The following is a 21,962-nucleotide window of genomic DNA, read 5'->3' on the forward strand; positions in this document are numbered from 1 at the left end:
ATTTTTATGATCAAAATAATTTTAATATATAGATTAGATATTTTACTTTTCATACAATTCAAACTTTGTATCACATACAACAAATCCTAGGATTTTAACATCTAGGATTTTGCAGAAAAGTAAGTTCTTTCTTTCACGTTCTTCTTCATGGGACCTCACAGTGTCATTCCTACACGCCATGAAGAGCACCCCAATAAATGAGAAGAGAGGGTCATGTAACCCTACTTATTTCTATGACGGACGGTTTGATGATCACCCAATCGAATACTTTGCTACTTAGAATATCTAATCTAATTCACATATCATATATGCAAAAAAAATTTAGATCTAATCTAAATTATATTAGATCTGATTTTACATTAGATCATATCTAAAATCAGATCATAACACATCTCATGCATTGCTAAATTTAGATTTGAACTCTACATACATATGTGTTCATGTCATAATGAACCTTTGCTCTGATACCATTTGCAGGGAAGCGTGGTGGACTTTTCACATGCATTTTTAAAAATTTATAGTGGAACATACATAGATTAAATAATTTAATCTACAATGTATGCATAGATCAAATCTAAAATCATCATACAGGATCTATGAGATGAACTAATATGCATGTATCCAAAACTAAAATTTAAAATTCAGTAAGTATAGATCATATCTATGTATAATTAGATCATATCTAATTAATATTTAGATCACATCTAAATATTAATTGAGATCAAAATCTCATATCTGAGTGCGGGTAGTAGATCACCGCATCCAAAATTTATGGTACTTAATTCTTCATGATATTTGACAGCCGCACACGCATCCACCTCTACGGATATCCACACGAAGTCTTGTGCTGATCGATCTCCTTAGGAGTGCTAGCTTACGAAGACACCATACTTTGACTGATCTAAAGGAATCATGAGGATAAAAAATAAGGAGATCCTCTCCTTTTTCTTTCTAGATCCATGCATCAGATCTCTATAATAGAGATTAAGAAAGAATCCTTTCTTCTCAATTTTTCCACGCACAAGAGAGAACCTTTCTCTCTTCCTTTCATGCCTTTGAGAAAATTTTTTTTCTTTGATTTTTTATGATAAAAATTAATCTAATCTAATTTTTATGTTAAAAATTATATGAATTCTTGAACCTAGAAAAAATCCAAAAGAGAGACCCGAGAGAAGAATTGTTCTTCTCTCTTCTTCTCCCTTTTTCTTCTTAATTTAGAACTCTAGGAAGCCCCAAATGTCCAATCAAAATTTTTTGATATTTTTTTATCTAAATTTTTATATTAAAAATTAATCTAATCTAATTTTTATCTTAAAAAAAATAGAAAAAAAAATTTGGAAGAATAACTCCTTCTTTAAGGCTGTGCACAAGAAAGAAGACCCTTCTTCTTCCTTGATCTAGAACTCTAGGAAGCTCTAAATGCCCAACCAAAATTTTTTTTAGTATTTCTTATTTAAGTCTTCATATTAAAAATTAGATCTAATCTAATTTTTATTTTAAAAAAAATAAAAAAAATTTGGAAGAAGAACTCCTTTCAAGGTTGTGCACAAGAAAGAAGACCCATCTTCTTCCTTCTCTTTCTCTCTTTGGGAAAAACTTTCTTCTCTAATTTTTTACCATAAAATTAGTAGAGGAGCCTCTTTTTGACACCTAAGAACCAGCAACAAAGCCTTCAAAAAATCTCTTCCAAAGAGACATGGAGAAGGGGCTTAGCGTGTGGGTGTTGGGGCGTCCAACTCTTGGACGCCCCCTCCTTATTTTTGGACGACAACAAAAGGAGAATGCCTCTCATCTCACAGAAGAAAGAAAGGGGGTGCGGCACTTCTTGATGGGGCATAAGGAATTTCTACATGAAGAGAGATGTGGAGGCGTAGAGGATTAAATAGGCACATGGGTTGGTTTAGTCCTATTCCAAATAGGATTCAAGATCTTTTTCAATTCTAACTAATTTTGGATCCAATCCTAACCAATTTAGGAATTAGTTATAACAAACTAACTAATTAGATTCTAATCCAATTATGAAACCAATTAAGTCCCAATCCAATTGAAGAATTAGTTAGATTAAAATTCATTGATCCAGAGATTGATTCTTGATGGATATCAGGAAAGCTATTTAATAATAGGGCTTGATCCAATCAAGCCATTATTCAATAGAATTTGATTAATCAAAATATATAGAAAACTAAATTGAATCTCATTCAACTCAAAATTTAATTTGCATTCCTGAGATCCATTGGAACAAGCCCTGTTATCCAATAGGACCGCATCCAATCAGTCCAAAGCCAATCTAATTGAATCTAATTCAATTAAATCTAATCTAATCTCCATTGCTTAATCAAATTGAGCCAATTAATAATCATATTTTAATTAATTATTCTTCTAATTTATCAATCATTAGTAAATTATTTATTGTAATCTTTGCATAGGATTAATCATCAATCAAATTGATAATTAAACCCTTCAAAATTCATAATCATCAATCAGCATTTGATCAGACAGATACTTTCATGTGTGTGACCCCATAGGTTCAAATCTAAGCCGGTAGCACAAGAATAATTTCTGTATTAATCGATGTTACCATCTAATAATAATTTCAATATCCAGATATGCCGAATGTATGCCCAACAACACTCTAGAACCCATATGGATATAGTTACCGTATAATTCATCTCTTTGACACTTGATGTTCAAGGATGATTAAAGATTAAACTGTCAACCCAGAAAGAGTGGTCCACATTGTGTCTCAATCTTAAAAATTCTGTGACTTCTCACTAGGACTATTTTGATCAAAATTTTATTGAATTGAAATACAATGATGCATCATCTTCAATTTTACTTGGAGCGGTCAATTCCATCTTGACTCGCACTCAGACTTCAAAGTACTTGACTGTACCCAAAATCTTCCACCATCGAATTAAAAATTGGATAGTCTAGCACCAAAGCCAGTGAGTTGCTTGCAAGTCACCAAGACAGTCTAGGTCAGAGGGACACATATACACATCCATCAGAGCAACTCTTGACAGTAGAGTGCTCCGAAAGTGATCACACTCAGTGAAATATACTCTTACATATCATCCGTATGCCATACCCGTATCACCACACGCCTTGATTAAAAGAAAACTAACTAATATGGCAAATAACGACCTATACTCGATACAATTATTGTCCTTGTAATAATTGTATCATTTGATCCCGAGCAGGATTTAAGAACTACACAATAAATCCTCCTTTATCATTTTGGAAATAGCTTTAAGGATTTCATCATAACATATGAGTTCCATTTTGGAAGATGTATTCCTTATGATAAATCTGCTAGATAATATTTATCATTTTATAATTCATATACATGTATGGAGCACAATCATCTACAACCTAGATGATTGGCTTTAGGGCATAATTTCAATATTTTCTACATTGCTTGACTTTTGTGCGCAACTTCATAGGTTCAAATACTAAGTCGATAGCATAGGAATTCCTTCCTATACTAATCGAAGTGACCATCTAGCAATGATACCTGACGTCTGGATAGATCAAATATTTATAAAATAATATTCAAGAATCTTGACATATGGTTACCGTATAATTCATCTCTTTGACTCTAATGCTCAAGATGACCTAGGATTTAACTGTCAATCCTGAAATTATTATCCACATCGTATTTCAATCTTTCAAATCTATCACATAGACTATCTTGATCAAGATTTTACTAAATTAAAATACAGTGATGCGTTAACTCCTATAATTCAGAGGGATCAATCTCATCTTGATCTACACACAAACTTCATAAGTACTTGACTATATCTAGTAGCCTTTCATCACTGCATTAAAAATATCGGTAGTCTGGTACCTAAGTACGATGAGTTACTTACAAGTCATTATGATGATCTCAGATATAAGGAACATTATGCCTATACATTTTCGAGCTGCTCTTGACAGTTTAGTGCTCAATAGGTGAGTTATTTGTTCTATGATGATGTACTCCTATATCTCACCTGTATGCCATACCAGTATCTTCACACTCTTTAGTTATGAGGATAACCAACCTATGTGGCATACAACGATCTACACTCGATAAACGTCATCGTCCTATTAATGACGTATCATTTAGTCACGAACATGTTTAAGAACTATTCGATAAATTCTTCTTTATCGATCATAATATAGTTCTAAGGACTTTATCATAACACAAGAGTTCAAATAATGAAGATGTTCACCTTGTGATGAAAAAGCCAAAATAATATTTATTCATTGATTAATAATTCATATACAAAATTTAATTATTCACAATAAGCCAATTGGTTTAAGACATAATTTTCAACAACTTTCACTGGGATTAAAGTCAATCGGGACAGTATCTTATATCCATCTTTCACTTATGATCATTGAACTCTTTGATCTGAGAGCTTTAGTGAAGGGATCGATCAGATTCTCTTTTCCATCAATTTTTTTCAGCTTGACATCTCCTCGATCTACGATTTTATGGATAAGATAGCATCGTAGAATGTGTTTGATTTTGTGGTACGATTTGGGCTCCTTTGCTTGCATTATGGCTCCAGTACTATCACAATGTAGTAAAACTGGACCATCAAAAGAGGAAACACTAGACTCTAATTGATCAAGCTCTCATAGATCAAGAACTTTGAAACATAATAACTTAAAAAATAATGATAATTGAACAAGAATAGCAATAACTTATTTTGGCATTGATGATCTTAAAGCCAATAGAAAAATATCTTGCATTAAAATGTGACCATCATGACTTTTAAGATTTAAAGTTTTCACTCTTTAAGATTTACATATCTTGAAATATTTGATGTATAGCCATCAGAAATCTTGATATTCTTTAAAAATATCAAAAAAAAAATTTTTTCTTGAATGGACATTGTATAACATGTAGGAGATATATAAACTTTACTATTTACAAGCTCTTTGGGATGAAGCTCCTATCTTATGCCTATCCCTTTCAAATCTAAATATGCCTTTAAATTATCTTTACTTTTTTTATCAAGATTTAATAATGTGTCAATCAATTTATCACAAATATTCTTCTCGATATGCATCACATCAAGATTATGCCTGTGAAGATTATACTCCCAATTAAGTAAATTAAAAAAAATATACATTTTCTTTTATAATTGCTTAACATTTCTACTGTGTAAATACCTCCATTGTGTCATCATCATTTTGACTTTCGTCTATATGATCATCATCATCATAGAAATTATTAGCATCTTTAAACTTTCCTGAATTAAGACCGCAAGTAATAACATCCTCTATCAAATCTTTATTCAATGAGCTTTCAATATTTTTCCTTCCTCGTTTCTTAGAATACCTAGAAACCTTACCATACCTATGATTTGTGCCATATATTTGTACAAGAACCTCAGTTCTAGATGGTGGTATAGGAGTAGATTGCAAGTCTATAATACTTTCAAATACGTCTTATTCAAACCGAAATGGATGGTTGGCTTCTAACCATCGATGATGGCCATATAGCAGAACTTCCCTCTATTTTTTAACTAATGTGAATGGATAGAATCCCCACAATAAATCCTAGGATTTTACATCTAGGATTTTGCAGAAAAGTAAGTTCTTTCTTTCACGTTCTTCTTCATGGGACCTCACAGTGTCATTCCTACACGCCATGAAGAGCACCCCAATAAATGAGAAGAGAGGGTCATGTAACCCTACTTATTTCTATGACCGGACGGTTTGATGATCACCCAATCCGAATACTTTGCTACTTAGAATATCTAATCTAATTCACATATCATATATGCAAAAAAAAATTTAGATCTAATCTAAATTATATTAGATCTAATTTTACATTAGATCATATCTAAAATCAGATCATAACACATCTCATGCATTGCTAAATTTAGATTTGAACTCTACATACATATGTGTTCATGTCATAATGAACCTTTGCTCTGATACCATTTGCAGGGAAGCGTGGTGGACTTTTCACATGCATTTTTAAAAATTTATAGTGGAACATACATAGATTAAATAATTTAATCTACAATGTATGCATAGATCAAATCTAAAATCATCATACAGGATCTATGAGATGAACTAATATGCATGTATCCAAAACTAAAATTTAAAATTCAGTAAGTATAGATCATATCTATGTATAATTAGATCATATCTAATTAATATTTAGATCACATCTAAATATTAATTGAGATCAAAATCTCATATCTGAGTGCGGGTAGTAGATCACCGCATCCAAAATTTATGGTACTTAATTCTTCATGATATTTGACAGCCGCACACGCATCCACCCTCTACGGATATCCACACGAAGTCCTTGTGCTGATCGATCTCCTTAGGAGTGCTAGCTTACGAAGACACCATGCTTTGACTGATCTAAGAGGAATCATGAGGATAAAAAATAAGGAGATCCTCTTTTTTTTCTTTCTAGATCCATGCATCAGATCTCTATAATAGAGATTAAGAGAAGAATCCTTTCTTCTCAATTTTTCCACGCACAAGAGAGAACCTTTCTCTCTTCCTTTCATGCCTTTGAGAAAATTTTTTTTCTTTGATTTTTTATGATAAAAATTAGATCTAATCTAATTTTTCATGTTAAAAATTATATGAATTCTTGAACTCTAGAAAAAAATCCAAAAGAGAGACCCGAGAGAAGAATTGTTCTTCTCTCTTCTTCTCCCTTTTTCTTCTTAATTTAGAACTCTAGGAAGCCCCAAATGTCCAATCAAAATTTTTTGATATTTTTTTATCTAAATTTTTATATTAAAAATTAAATCTAATCTAATTTTTATCTTAAAAAAAAATAGAGAAAAAAATTTGGAAGAATAACTCCTTCTTTAAGGCTGTGCACAAGAAAGAAGACCCTTCTTCTTCCTTGATCTAGAACTCTAGGAAGCTCTAAATGCCCAACCAAAATTTTTTTTAGTGTTTCTTATTTAAGTCTTCATATTAAAAATTAGATCTAATCTAATTTTTATTTTAAAAAAAAATAAAAAAAAATTTGGAAGAAGAACTCCTTTTTCAAGGTTGTGCACAAGAAAGAAGACCCATCTTCTTCCTTCTCTTTCTCTCTTTGGGAAAAACTTTCTTCTCTAATTTTCTACCATAAAATTAGTAGAGGAGCCTCTTTTTGACACCTAAGAACCAGCAACAAAGCCTTCAAAAAATCTCTTCCAAAGAGACATGGAGAAGGGGCTTAGCGTGTGGGTGTTGGGGCGTCCAACTCTTGGACGCCCCCTCCTTATTTTTGGACGACAACAAAAGGAGAATGCCTCTCATCTCACAGAAGAAAGAAAGGGGGTGCGGCACTTCTTGATGGGGCATAAGGAATTTCTACATGAAGAGAGATGTGGAGGCGTAGAGGATTAAATAGGCACATGGGTTGGTTTAGTCCTATTCCAAATAGGATTCAAGATCTTTTTCAATTCTAACTAATTTTGGATCCAATCCTAACCAATTTAGGAATTAGTTATAACAAACTAACTAATTAGATTCTAATCCAATTATGAAACCAATTAAGTCCCAATCCAATTGAAGAATTAGTTAGATTAAAATTTCATTGATCCAGAGATTGATTCTTGATGGATATCAGGAAAGCTATTTAATAATAGGGCTTGATCCAATCAAGCCCATTATTCAATAGAATTTGATTAATCAAAATATATAGAAAACTAAATTGAATCTCATTCAACTCAAAATTTAATTTGCATTCCTGAGATCCATTGGAACAAGCCCTGTTATCCAATAGGACCGCATCCAATCAGTCCAAAGCCAATCTAATTGAATCTAATTCAATTAAATCTAATCTAATCTCCATTGCTTAATCAAATTGAGCCAATTAATAATCATATTTTTAATTAATTATTCTTCTAATTTATCAATCATTAGTAAATTATTTATTGTAATCTTTGCATAGGATTAATCATCAATCAAATTGATAATTAAACCCTTCAAAAATTCATAATCATCAATCAGCATTTGATCAGACAGATACTTCCATGTGTGTGACCCCATAGGTTCAAATCTAAGCCGGTAGCACAAGAATAATTTCTGTATTAATCGATGTTACCATCTAATAATAATTTTTAATATCCAGATATGCCGAATGTATGCCCAACAACACTCTAGAACCCATATGGATATAGTTACCGTATAATTCATCTCTTTGACACTTGATGTTCAAGGATGATTAAAGATTAAACTGTCAACCCAGAAAGAGTGGTCCACATTGTGTCTCAATCTTAAAAATTCTGTGACTTCTCACTAGGACTATTTTGATCAAAATTTTATTGAATTGAAATACAATGATGCATCATCTTCAATTTTACTTGGAGCGATCAATTCCATCTTGACTCGCACTCAGACTTCATAAGTACTTGACTGTACCCAAAATCTTCCACCATCGAATTAAAAATTTGGATAGTCTAGCACCAAAGCCCAGTGAGTTGCTTGCAAGTCACCAAGACAGTCTAGGTCAGAGGGACACATATACACATCCCATCAGAGCAACTCTTGACAGTAGAGTGCTCCGAAAGTGATCACACTCAGTGAAATATACTCTTACATATCATCCGTATGCCATACCCGTATCACCACACGCCTTGATTAAAAGAATAACTAACTAATATGGCAAATAACGACCTATACTCGATACAATTATTGTCCTTGTAATAATTGTATCATTTGATCGCGAGCAGGATTTAAGAACTACACAATAAATCCTCCTTTATCATTTTGGAAATAGCTTTAAGGATTTCATCATAACATATGAGTTCCATTTTGGAAGATGTATTCTTTATGATAAATCTGCTAGATAATATTTATCATTTTATAATTCATATACATGTATGGAGCACAATCATCTACAACCTAGATGATTGGCTTTAGGACATAATTTTCAATATTTTCTACATTGCTTGACTTTTGTGCGCAACTTCATAGGTTCAAATACTAAGTCGATAGCATAGGAATTCCTTCCTATACTAATTGAAGTGACCATCTAGCAATGATACCTGACGTCTGGATAGATCAAATATTTATAAAATAATATTCAAGAATCTTGACATATGGTTACCGTATAATTCATCTCTTTGACTCTAATGCTCAAGATGACCTAGGATTTAACTGTCAATCCTGAAATTATTATCCACATCGTATTTCAATCTTTCAAATCTATCACATAGACTATCTTGATCAAGATTTTACTAAATTAAAATACAGTGATGCGTTAACTCCTATAATTCAGAGGGATCAATCTCATCTTGATCTACACACAAACTTCATAAGTACTTGACTATATCTAGTAGCCTTTCATCACTGCATTAAAAATATCGGTAGTCTGGTACCTAAGTACGATGAGTTACTTACAAGTCATTATGATGATCTCAGATATGAGGAACAATTATGCCTATACATTTTACGAGCTGCTCTTGACAGTTTAGTGCTCAATAGGTGAGTTATTTGTTCCATGATGATGTACTCCTATATCTCACCTGTATGCCATACCAGTATCTTCACACTCTTTAGTTATGAGGATAACCAACCTATGTGGCATACAACGATCTACACTCGATAAACGTCATCATCCTATTAATGACGTATCATTTAGTCACGAACATGTTTAAGAACTATTCGATAAATTCTTCTTTATCGATCATAATATAGTTCTAAGGACTTTATCATAACACAAGAGTTCAAATAATGAAGATGTTCACCTTGTGATGAAAAAGCCAAAATAATATTTATTCATTGATTAATAATTCATATACAAAATTTAATTATTCACAATAAGCCAATTGGCTTTAAGACATAATTTTCAACAACTTTCACTGGGATTAAAGTCAATCGGGACAGTATCTTATATCCATCTTTCACTTATGATCATTGAACTCTTTGATCTTGAGAGCTTTAGTGAAGGGATCGATCAGATTCTCTTTTCCATCAATTTTTTTCAGCTTGACATCTCCTCGATCTACGATTTTATGGATAAGATAGCATCGTAGAATGTGTTTGATTCTGTGGTACGATTTGGGCTCCTTTGCTTGCATTATGGCTCCAGTACTATCACAATGTAGTAAAACTGGACCATCAAAAGAGGAAACACTAGACTCTAATTGATCAAGCTCTCATAGATCAAGAACTTTGGAACATAATAACTTAAAAAATAATGATAATTGAACAAGAATAGCAATAACTTATTTTGGCATTGATGATCTTAAAGCCAATAGAAAAATATCTTGCATTAAAATGTGACCATCATGACTTTTAAGATTTAAAGTTTTCACTCTTTAAGATTTACATATCTTGAAATATTTGATGTATAGCCATCAGAAATCTTGATATTCTTTAAAAATATCAAAAAAAAAATTTTTTCTTGAATGGACATTGTATAACATGTAGGAGATATATAAACTTTACTATTTACAAGCTCTTTGGGATGAAGCTCCTATCTTATGCCTATCCTTTCAAATCTAAATATGCCTTTAAATTATCTTTACTTTTTTTATCAAGATTTAATAATGTGTCAATCAATTTATCACAAATATTCTTCTCGATATGCATCACATCAAGATTATGCCTGTGAAGATTATACTCCCAATTAAGTAAATTAAAAAAAATATACATTTTCTTTTATAATTGCTTAACATTTCTACTGTGTAAATACCTCCATTGTGTCATCATCATTTTGACTTTCGTCTATATGATCATCATCATCATAGAAATTATTAGCATCTTTAAACTTTCCTGAATTAAGACCGCAAGTAATAACATCCTCTATCAAATCTTTATTCAATGAGCTTTCAATATTTTTCCTTCCTCGTTTCTTAGAATACCTAGAAACCTTACCATACCTATGATTTGTGCCATATATTTGTACAAGAACCTCAGTTCTAGATGGTGGTATAGGAGTAGATTGCAAGTCTATAATACTTTCAAATACGTCTTATTCAAACCGAAATGGATGGTTGGCTTCTAACCATCGATGATGGCATATAGCAGAACTTCCCTCTATTTTTTAACTAATGTGAATGGATAGAATCCCCACAATAGGATATGCGATACGTCCCTTTGTACTCTATCCAGATAAATTGGCATATACAGAAAAATCAATGATAGTCCAAATAAGAGTAGCCCTCAATTTGAATGTTTGACCATTGCAAGCATCAAATGCATCGATCCTCTCCTATAACTATTTTAATTCTTCTAGTAAAAATGGTAAAAAAATATCAATATCATTATCTGGACCCTTATCACCTGAAATAACCATTGATAAAATAAGAAAAGACTATTTCATACACACCATAGTGGCAAATTATATATAATTAGAACAACCGACCAAGTGCTATAAGTAGAATTTAATGTCTGAAATAGATTGAAGAGCCAAACCCAACCTAATGCCGCGAACATCTGAGGTAAAATTAGGATGCCTATCATCAATACTTTTCATGCTAAACTATTAACTGGATATTTTAACATTCTATCTTTTGTATGACCTTCATCATACCATCTCATTGATGAAGTTGTCTTTGATGATGCATAGATTCTTTTCAATCTAAATATTAAAGAAAAGTAACACAAAATTTTAGCCAATTTTTTTTTCCTCCGAGTAGCATCCATTTCATTCAATACATCATCGTCATCTTCTTTATGTGATGCCCATCATAATGATCCGTAGATGTTGCATTATTCTTGATAAGCATTTTCATCCCGATACAATAGACAGTCATTTGAATAATTATGAATCTTCTCGTATCCAAGATTCAATTTGTTAACTAATTTTTTTACTTCATAATAAGAAGTTGGTAAGATAGTGCCCTTAGAAAATGCATCATTTAATACATTCTTAGCTAATTTTTTTACTTCATAATAAGAAGTTGGTAAAACAGTGCCTCCAGAAAATGCATCATTTAATAATTGGAGCAGTATAGTAAAACTCTTACTAGATCATCCATTCAAATATTTCAAATGAAATATATGCACAATTTTTTTTTTTTTGAAAATTTCTTACAATCTAGATATAGTTTTCGATCACAATCTTTCAACAAATTGTGATATCGATGATCTGTCTCATCATTAGATGAATACCGAGATCTCTCAATATACATAGGATCAATAAATATAGACTCCTTGAGCATCATATTTGTTTCTTATCCTTCACTAAAATATCCTAAATTTTGGTATCAAATTTTAGAGCATCTCTGAGCAAACCTCTCATACCATCTTCTCTTGTCGGATTTCTTTGTAGATTACTGATTCCAATTTCAGCTCTATATTTTATATGTGAGGATTGATTACATTAAGATGGCAACATGGATTCTCCATAAAGTACCATTTATTATATCCTATCTTATAAAATCATTCCATACCAAATGTTCTTCGACAGTTTGTAGATCGAGAGAAAAATTATTTATATATTTTCGGCATAGACAAAAAGTCTTTCCATTTCTCAATAGTAAATTTAATAAAATTTTGCACTCCTTCAAAATAATCTTTATTGGACCTTGATTTGTTTATCCAACTTTTATCCATTATGTGAGAATAATAATTGAATAACAATTTTCCTTCAACCTGCGATCACTACAGCTAGCATATCTTACTATCACAGTAGTATAGCACTAAATGATTCTAGAAATATGATTCTTGTGTATGAAACCTACGTCAAGCATATAAATGATAACAGGCCTTGCAGAAGTTATTGAAATTTAAACTAGCTTCAGACAACATTTCATACACAAGACTGATCTTTGAGAAATAGAGTATGGTTTCATTTTCAAACATGTATGGTGAGTTGCAATTCAATAGTGTTAATAATTCCAATCAAGAAAAAGTAGGAAAAATCCAATAAAAAAATGAAAGCATAACAAAGAAAATATTATTTCCTTGTATTTGAAGGATCCTGATCAAGATTCACTCCATGCCAACTTCAAGATCAACAGATTTCTCTAAGATTGTATTTAAATATCTTTATTTTTTTTTTAAAATTAAAAGCACATAATATTAGAATTTAATTGTCATAAATAGAACCTTAACCTCTTGCTTAGTTCACCAAGACAACAACAAGTGCAGGAATGAAGAAGCAGTATTCAAAAAATAAAGAATGACAAAGACCTGGCCAGGAAGTGATTGTATACAATTAAAAATACTGAACTAAGAAACCTATCGACCGATGGTTTGACTTACCATTTTAAAAATGCACGAAAGTAGCATTCACAAAAATGTGGAACCACAAATGATATAATTATATTGGACTATGAATAATTATGATAGAATCTAACAGTACGAAAGATACTTGAATATAAAGGGACTTGGAACCAATAGGAACAGGAGGTGAGTTATGCAGAAATTTAGGCATAAAAAGTTAATAAAAAATGATTTTAGTTACAACTTTATAGTTTTGGAAATATCAAAAGTTTTTTGTGAAGATCATCATATTTTATATGAGCATTTTCCCTGAAGTACCATTATCATCTGAATTTTCTTTTATCAAATTGGGGTTAACTATAAAGCACAACTCATACAGAAGCCAACATGGAAAACTGAAGCAGAATTCTGTGACCGTCACCAACTTAAGTTTGAACCTTCAAAAATTGCTGGTGACGGCAACTGCAGGCAGGAGCAGGATCCAATATGAAACCTGAAATCTAGTTGATGGGTAGCGATTACTAGTCACAAATTGAACTTTTATTAAACTAAAAGCTGGTCTCAAAATTTTCTCTGGTCTTGGGAAAAACATCACAGAAGAAAAGACTATATGGCAATGTCTAATATATGGAACAATATCTCTAAGGCACAAGATATAATCAAAGGAGTCAAATTTTGACACAAGCTCAAGACATTTATCATAAGCATTCATAGTAAATGGAAGAGTACTACAACACATTTCTTGAGACCTTTCTTTCTAATGCATTTTTTTACAATATAGTAACACGAGACAGAATGTGGACACATCATGTAAGCAAGAATTTCGCTCCTCTACGGGGACCGCACCAAATTTATGAGATGATAGATGCAATAACATGGTGCAGACAACACCCATATATGTACTAATAAGTTTTGTATTCTATTCCTGTAGCTGGTCAACAATATTAATTTCCCTTACTGCTATAATTGTGACACACGACCAAAACAGAGGCCCCACCAGCTATGAATAATATTATGGAATCAGATTTTAAGTAATGATGCCAAGAGCATTCAAGACCATGAAATTTGGTTGCATGATACAGGCTGAAATGCCATGAAGAGATACCCACACAGGAAATTCTGAGATGAAATTTTTATCATTTTGCCTCCATATCATGCTCACTGCACACATCTTCCAGGGTAAATATGCTAAGCATGTATGCCGTTCGACACCACATTTTTAAAATGGTGCTAACCTGCCAATCATATCATGCGAGATTTGCATCCATATTAAAATATTCTTGAACTATTTGTACGTTTAAACATGCAAGGTCATTAATGTGGGAAAATTTGAAGGTCACCTCACAAATGCAATGAATTCAATGTCTTGGCCCCTCTCTGTAGAGTAACTTCCTAAGTCCTTTCGCAAAGATCTTTCAAAAATAACAATGTAAAAAGAACAAAGACCCTAAATCGGTCCAAAAAACCTTAGCATTGCCCCTCAAATCATCTCAATTTATACCACCACATGGCAATAAGCCAGATCTAAGTTTAAATCTTAGGCCTGAAACCACAAGCAATAAACCCTAATAAAGATAGGATTCGGTTCCAGCCATTTGATCCAATCACTAAGAACTTAAATAATGTTATAAACTAATATCTTTAGAAGATTTGAAGAATCTAATCCAAGCATGGAAGTTGCGGGCATCGGAGGAGGAGGACAATTAGAGGAGGGGATTAGGTTTCGATTGGAGAGGATAGAGGTAATGATAAGCGGTGCACGTATATATAGAGGAGGAGGAGGTATATCTTAGGTTGATCGATGAGGTCGACGGTAACAGCGACGGTGATGGCACGGAGGAGGAGGCACAGACAATAAGAGATGGATAAGGAGGCAGTTTGGGATGGAGGCATGAGAGCGAGGAGAGAGATGGATTTATGTCGGCAAGAGATGAAAGGCTGGAGAGTCTGCTCAGGATTAACGGCAATGACTAGGTTTCCAGACGAGGATGGAGGCAAGATAATATCAGGGGGAGTTGAATTATATTGGGTGGATGTCTAGCCAGAACACCACCTCCCAAGATCTTTTCAGTACTACGCGATGCAGCAGGAAGAAAGAAGAAACAAAACAAAAGAAAAAACAATCAAAATACGTGGATCAGCCACAAAAGGGCTCGCCTCCATGGGGCATGCAAACTTCACTATGAAAAAGAAATTTTACAAGAGGAGACCTCACCCTCAACTCTTGTACACCCAATTCTCTCTCACCTGAAGTTTCCCTCACAAAAGCTCTCTCTCTTGAAGACCCCCCTGAACCCCTGAAGTGCCTGACGACCGCTGTCCAGGAGCCTCCTGCTCCTTCTCTCTCAGCATGTCCGCCTCTCTCTCTCTTCAATCGGGTTCGTACGGCTCTGTACGGCGAGAAACCCGAACCACCGCTCCCTCTGTTCGTCACAGGGCCCTTTTAAAGGGTTAAACAGAGTTTAAACCTAATTAGATTAGGTTTAAGAGTCCTAAACAAGCCAAATCAGCCTCCTAAACCGTCGGATCGTCACCGAAAATCACCTGGGCCCTCCGATCGCGCTCCGGTCCATGAAATAGTGCCGTGGACCGTGAGAAACGCGTGGGAAATGCCCACGCGGTCCACAGGCCCCGCCGTGGACCTCCCGGTCCACGGTGGATCGGGGCAAAGGGGCCAGCAGGCCGCTGGCCTAGGCCGACCTGCGCGCGGGCCTGGGCCGCGCCTGCGCGCGGGCCTGCGCGCGCCTGGGCCGTGCGCCCAGCTGGGCCGCGCGCCCGGTTGGGCCGCGCGCTCGGCTGGGCCGTGTGCGCGCCTGGGCCTCGCACCCGCCTGGGCCGCGGGCCTGGGTCGCGCGTCTTGCGCGAGCCTGGGTCGCATGTCCCGCGCGCCGCTGCCTGCGACCGCACTGTTGCCGCCCGCCACTGGTCGCCGGCGGTCCTCCACCACCTCGAATATCGTGCCGACTTCAAAAGCTCATATCTCCTCCATCCGAGCTCCGTTTCAGGTGATCTTGGTCTCGTTGGACTCCATTTTTCATCGCGAATCTCGCTGTGGGCTCAATGTGGGCTGAATCTTGAGGCATCAAATTCTAACAATCTCCACCTCGACTCGATATTCGACCTCCTCCAAACTCCGAGAGCTTCTGGATCTCCTCGCCCCCATGCCCTGGGGTAATCGCCTGCTGATCATGGATGGGCAAACATGGGAGTCGAGCCAGGCTGCTTGATCCCATCTCCGTCGTATGCTGTGCTCCTCCTGACCTGAGACCTGCTCGGGGCATCATCCTACGGCAATAGGAATCTCACCTTGCGACGTCGCCTCTCGTCCTCCCGAGTCTCCTGTCTCGTGCTCGATCCGCCTCCTGAAGCTCCACCTCGCTTTGGGCTCCACCTGACTCCCGAAGCTCCACCTCGCACTGGGCTCCTTGCCAGGTAATAATATCCTCTGCTCCCCTTCTTCCCCTCCTGCACAATCCTATCGCCGCGTAGTACCCTCAGGATTCCTCCACCTGCTACCGTCCTGTAGCCTCTCGAATCCAGTCTACTAAGTGAGATAAGATTTCGCCTGAAATCGGGTATGTATCGGACCTCCCTCAATCTCCTCACTGCACCGTCATGTGTCCTCCAGCTGACCGTCCCAATGCCTCTGATCGCACAGCTCGATCCATCCGGCAGATATACAATGCTCTCATTGTTCTCCAGGGAGTCAAACTGCTCCTCTCTGCAACATACATGATAGGGGCATGCAGAATCTAATATCCACTGCTGAGAAGAAGTAGATATCTCGTCAGATATCTCCAGGACATCTCCATCTGAATCACTGCCGGCCGTCGCTACAGCAGCCACCGTCTGATTTTTCGGTTGAAGGCAATCTCTGGCTAGATGCCCCAACTCTTCACACCGGTAACACCTGGTTTTGCTCAAGTCCCTCCTGGACTTAGACCGCCCTCATTGCGATCTCCTGTCGCTCCGTCTACCGCCTCCTGCTCCTCCAGAAGCCACCAAAGCTGAGCTATCGCCGCCTGAGCTCGAGGCTGGGTTCTCCCTCCTGAGAACCTCATTCTGGAGTATCGCCGCGGTGACCTCGTCCATCTTGATGGTGCTCTTCCCCACTAGAAGAGCAGTCACCAAGGACTCATACAAAGGGGGAAGCGACGCCAGCAAAACTAGCGCCCTGATCTTCTCCTCAACATTTTTGCCAATGCTGAGAAGGTCGGTGAGGATCTTTTGGAAGTGACTCAGATGCTCTTGCACGCTCTGTCCCTCAGTCATCCGCAGTTGGTAAAACTGCCTCCAGAGGAAAAGTGTGTTGGTGAGAGACTTCGCCATGTACAACTCCTCGAGCTTCGACCACAGCACCGTCGGGAAAGTCTCGCTCAGCACATGGATCACCACCTCATCCGTCAGGTACATGCGGATGGTACTCACCGCCTGCATCTGTAGCCGTTTCCAATCCTGCACCTCCATGGTGGTCGGCTTCTCATCGCACAAGAGAGCATCGATCAACCCCTGTTGGATGAGCACGTCCTTCACCCTTGCCTGCCACAAAGAGAAATTGCTCTTACCATCGAACTTGTTGATCTCCATCTTGATTGTTCCTATTTTCTCTATCTTCAGTCTTGCTCACCACCACTGCAATCTGCGTCCTTGTACCGTCTTGCTCTGATACCACTTGTTGGGTGGATGTCTGGCCAGGACACCACCTCCCAAGATCTTTTCAGTACCACGCGATGCAGCAGGAAGAAAGAAGAAACAAAACAAAAGAAAAAACAATCAAAATACGTGGATCAGCCACAAAAGGGCTCGCCTCCATGGGGCATGCAAACTTCACTATGAAAAAGAAATTTTACAAGAGGAGACCTCACCCTCAACACTTGTACCCCCAATTCTCTCTCACCTGAAGTTCTCCTCACAAAAGCTCTCTCTCTCTTGAAGACCCCCCCTGAACCCCTGAAGTGCCTGGCAACCGCTGTCCAGGAGCCTCCTGCTCCTTCTCTCTCAGTATGTCCACCTCTCTCTCTCTTCAATCGGGTTCGTACGGCTCTGTACGGTGAGAAACCCGAACCACCGCTCCCTCTGTTCATCACAGGGCCCTTTTAAAGGGTTAAACAGAGTTTAAACCTAATTAGATTAGGTTTAAGAGTCCTAAACAAGCCAAATCAGCCTCCTAAACCGTCGGATCATCACCGAAAATCACCTGGGCCCTCCGATCGCGCTCTGGTCCACGGAATAGTGCCATGGACCGTGAGAAATGCGTGGAAAACGCCAATGCGGTCCACAGGCCCCGCCGTGGACCTTCCGGTCCACAGTGGACCGGGGCAAAGGGACCAGCAGGCTGCTGGCCTGGGCCGACCCGCGCGCGCGGGCCTGGGCTGCGCCTGCGCGCGCCTGGGCCGCGCGCGCGCTAGGGCCGCATGCCCACCTGGGTCGCGCGTCCTGCGCGGGCCTGGGTCGCATGTCCCGTGCGCCACCGCCTGCGGCCGCGCCGCTGCCGCCCGCCGCTGGTCGCCGGCGTTCCTCCACCACCTCGAATATCGTGCCGACTTCAAAAGCTCATATCTCCTCCATCCGAGCTCCGTTTCAGGTGATCTTAGTCTCGTTGGACTCCGTTTTTTGCCGCGAACCTCGCTGTGGGCTCAATGTGGGCTGAATCTCGAGGCGTTAAATCTTAACAAATTATAACAATGCTAAATGACTTCCATCGACATTTGTTTACGTCGCAAATTGCCGACGCTAAAAGGTGCCATAAAATGCTGATGCATTTAATGAGCGTCGGCAAACACACAGACTATTTCTAAGTTGCCAAAGCTTCCTCCTGGCGTTGGCAATATTAAGCCAGAAAATAACTTGTTTTCTGTAGTGTAATGGTGCAATCAAGGCTATGTTCAAGTATACAAGACGATCTGAGACCAAAAAACCCACTGATCAGGCGTCGCCGTCATGGTCCCCTCCAGGGCGCCACCTGGTGCCAACAGCGGCGGTAGAGTGGCTTCCATTCTTCTAGTCGCCCTCCAATTAAGTGGTCACGGGTCACCCCGAAGAATGGTGGAGGACTCTGTTACGGACAGGTTGCCAAGGAGAGTATTACGCACCAATGAGAACTTGGAGGCCCTGCAACACTTTCACTCTGACTCCAAGGCCACATATCCTCGTAAGACGTTATCAGTGCCAAGTGTATATTCCATATGTTTTCTTTTCTGATGAAAAAGGAGTATATTCTACACGTTTGAGAGTGCTATAGATCTTCCTGTCAGAATCCATAATGGTAGTTGTTATAGATCCAGCATCCAGGTCTCAGTGGAGAAGCTCCAACCTAAAGCAATAAAAGTGATGCATTGGTCTCCATGATAACCATCTGCTTCCAATGGTAATCAAGCAAGGATCCCGTGGTGCGTGCAAGGCACCACAGAAGGTGGTAAACCGGTGGACGGAGTCCATCACAGGATGGATGGCCATGCACAAGCACAGGCCGTGTGATGCACATAAGTGCATTGTTTGATGGCCGTCTATCCTATGATGATGGCTATCTAAGAGTGCACCGCACCCTACGGTGCCACGCACATGTTGCAGGGGATCCATGCTCATGGTAATCATGATATCTGCTCCCAAGACCATTCCATGCAGGTTTGGCATAGGCTAACCTTTCTCTTTAATCCTTTCTCTTTTGCTTTATTTCTTTTCCCTTTAACATTTTGTAGTTGTGAAGCAATGCATTTTGCCTTCCATCAGCCATATTAAAGCCGCCGCGCTCCACCACCTACCTCCCTACGTACAGATCATTTGGAACCGAGAAGACTAACATTTCATTGCTCCATTATATCCTTGTTTCCACCCAATGGCGATGGCGAGTGTTCAGGTGTTCGGTTGCCCGACCTGGCCAGAGGTTGCAAGGGTACTTGCGTGCCTCTTCGAGAAGGAAGTCGAGTTCCAGCTCATTCGCCCTAACAACTACGATGGCCTGAAAAGGATGCCTAGCCTCAAGGAGAAGGTAATATATAGCTCTAAATTACATATATATAAATAGCGTGACATTATTTTCACTCCAGTACCAATCTCTTACCCCAAAAAAAGAAAAGAGAAAAGAAAATACCAATCAATTCTATTCTGTGTTACAGGGTCCACGGTTCGCATTTAAAGACGGGAAAGTGACCCTCCAAGGTAAGAAAAAACATTAGCTAGGTAAGTCGGTTGCACTCTGACAGCCTTAAATCTTGGGTTGGTGGCATTGCTTTGAGTGACGGAGTCGAGGGAGATATGCCGACACATTGCAGAGAAGTATGTGGACCAAGGGACCAAAGATCTTCTGGCCGTGAGGGGCACGCACGAAAGGTGTTCGATCGAGCAATGGCTGCAGACCGAGGTTGGCAGCTTTGACCCCCCAAGCTCCGAGTTGGTGCTTAACCTGGGATTTGGGCTGCCCACGGGGCCGGATAAGGAGGTGATCGAGCAGAACAAACAGAAGCTGGACGAGGTGCTCCACATATACGATAAGAGGCTGCAGGAGACGAAGTTCCTGGCGGGGGACAAGTTCACGCTTGCTGACCTCTCCCACCTGCCCAACGCCCAGCGTTTGGTGTCGAACGATGAGTACCGTTCGTTGATCAGGACGAGGGAGAAGGTGAGCTTGTGGTGGGATGTGATATCTCGCCGCAAGTCCTGGCAGAGAGTGATGGAGATGCAGCAGGAGCCACCCTCGGTTAAATAAGGTTTAAGATGCTACCACCGGTGGCTTGAAATGGAGTTGGGCAAGTTGCTCTCTTTGCTTTGTGTCGTTGTGCTTGAATATAGGTGTCACAAATAAATTTTATGGTGACGGTGCCTTCCGATTACTACAAAAAAAAATTGCATCTTATAGTAATAGTATCAGATCTAAAATCACTGAGTTAAAGATCATAACAACTATTATGTACTTATGAAAAACTCTTCTCATAAGCATTCAAAGCATCTTATAGTGATATTATAAAGCAACAATAAAACAAAATTTAAATATTTAATATTTAATTTTAATTTAAATAATAAAATTAAATATCTTATTAAATAAAATTTTATAGTTTTTCATCATTTTCAATAAATCTTAGTAAAAAATAAAGATACTTATGAAAAATTCTTCTCACAAGCATTCAAAGCATCTTATAGTGATATTACAAAGCAACAATGAAATATAATTTAAATAATTAATATTTATTTTTAATTTAAATGATGAAATTAAATATCTTATCAAATAAAATTTTATAGTTTTTCATCATTTTCAATAAATCCTAGTAAAAAATAAAGATACTAAATTTTATTTCTAATTTATTCTCTCAAATCAAATCTCCAAGTTAAGTTAGTTCTTTGAATCTATAAAAAAATAAATTATAGAGTAGTGAGCTAGATGGTTCAGTAAGCAATATACATTTTGGTTAGATAAATTTAATAATAATAATATACTAAAAATAATTATGCAAGGTACATCAATTCAAACATGCAGTATGAACCAAAATAAGATCCATCCCAATTTCAATTCTTTCAAATTCATTTTTCGTTCACAAATTAATTTCTTTTAAAACATCATGTTCATCGCGACAATCATGAACTAAATCAAAATATCAGCACATAATCCTCACTGGCAGAATATCAAATACCAGCATTTAACTATTCTTCTAGCAGGATATCAAAATACCAACACACAATCCCCACTGTCAGGGTATCAAAGTACCAGCGTTTAACCACTCCACTGATACAGTATACCAGAGCACAACCATCACTGGTGGGATATCAAAGTACCAGTGTTTAACTATCCCACTGATGAGGTATCAAAGTACCAGCATCTAATCCCCACTGAC

General features: G+C 37.6%; 1 protein-coding gene across 1 annotated transcript; it reads left to right on the forward strand.

Annotated features, from left to right (window-relative positions):
• Positions 1–19,862: 19,862 nt before the first annotated feature.
• Positions 19,863–20,908, forward strand: LOC140852576 (glutathione S-transferase F11-like). Its single transcript, XM_073245970.1, has 3 exons — positions 19,863–20,125; positions 20,253–20,295; positions 20,373–20,908. The coding sequence occupies exons 1-3, from the start codon at positions 19,973–19,975 to the stop codon at positions 20,840–20,842; spliced, it is 666 nt and encodes a 221-aa protein (XP_073102071.1). The 5' UTR covers positions 19,863–19,972; the 3' UTR covers positions 20,843–20,908.
• Positions 20,909–21,962: the final 1,054 nt, after the last annotated feature.

Source organism: Elaeis guineensis, chromosome 11 (assembly GCF_000442705.2).
Source record: "Elaeis guineensis isolate ETL-2024a chromosome 11, EG11, whole genome shotgun sequence".
NCBI lineage: Eukaryota > Viridiplantae > Streptophyta > Magnoliopsida > Arecales > Arecaceae > Elaeis > Elaeis guineensis.

What these genes read in the sequence shown, in the direction of transcription:
- LOC140852576 (XM_073245970.1), top strand. Translation starts at nt 19,973, where the DNA reads ATGGCGATGGCGAGTGTTCAGGTGTTCGGTTGCCCGACCTGGCCAGAG. An exon ending in TGCCTAGCCTCAAGGAGAAG is followed by an intron (nt 20,126 to 20,252) that starts GTAATATATAGC and finishes TCTGTGTTACAG; the next exon opens with GGTCCACGGTTCGCATTTAA. An exon ending in CGGGAAAGTGACCCTCCAAG is followed by an intron (nt 20,296 to 20,372) that starts GTAAGAAAAAAC and finishes CATTGCTTTGAG; the next exon opens with TGACGGAGTCGAGGGAGATA.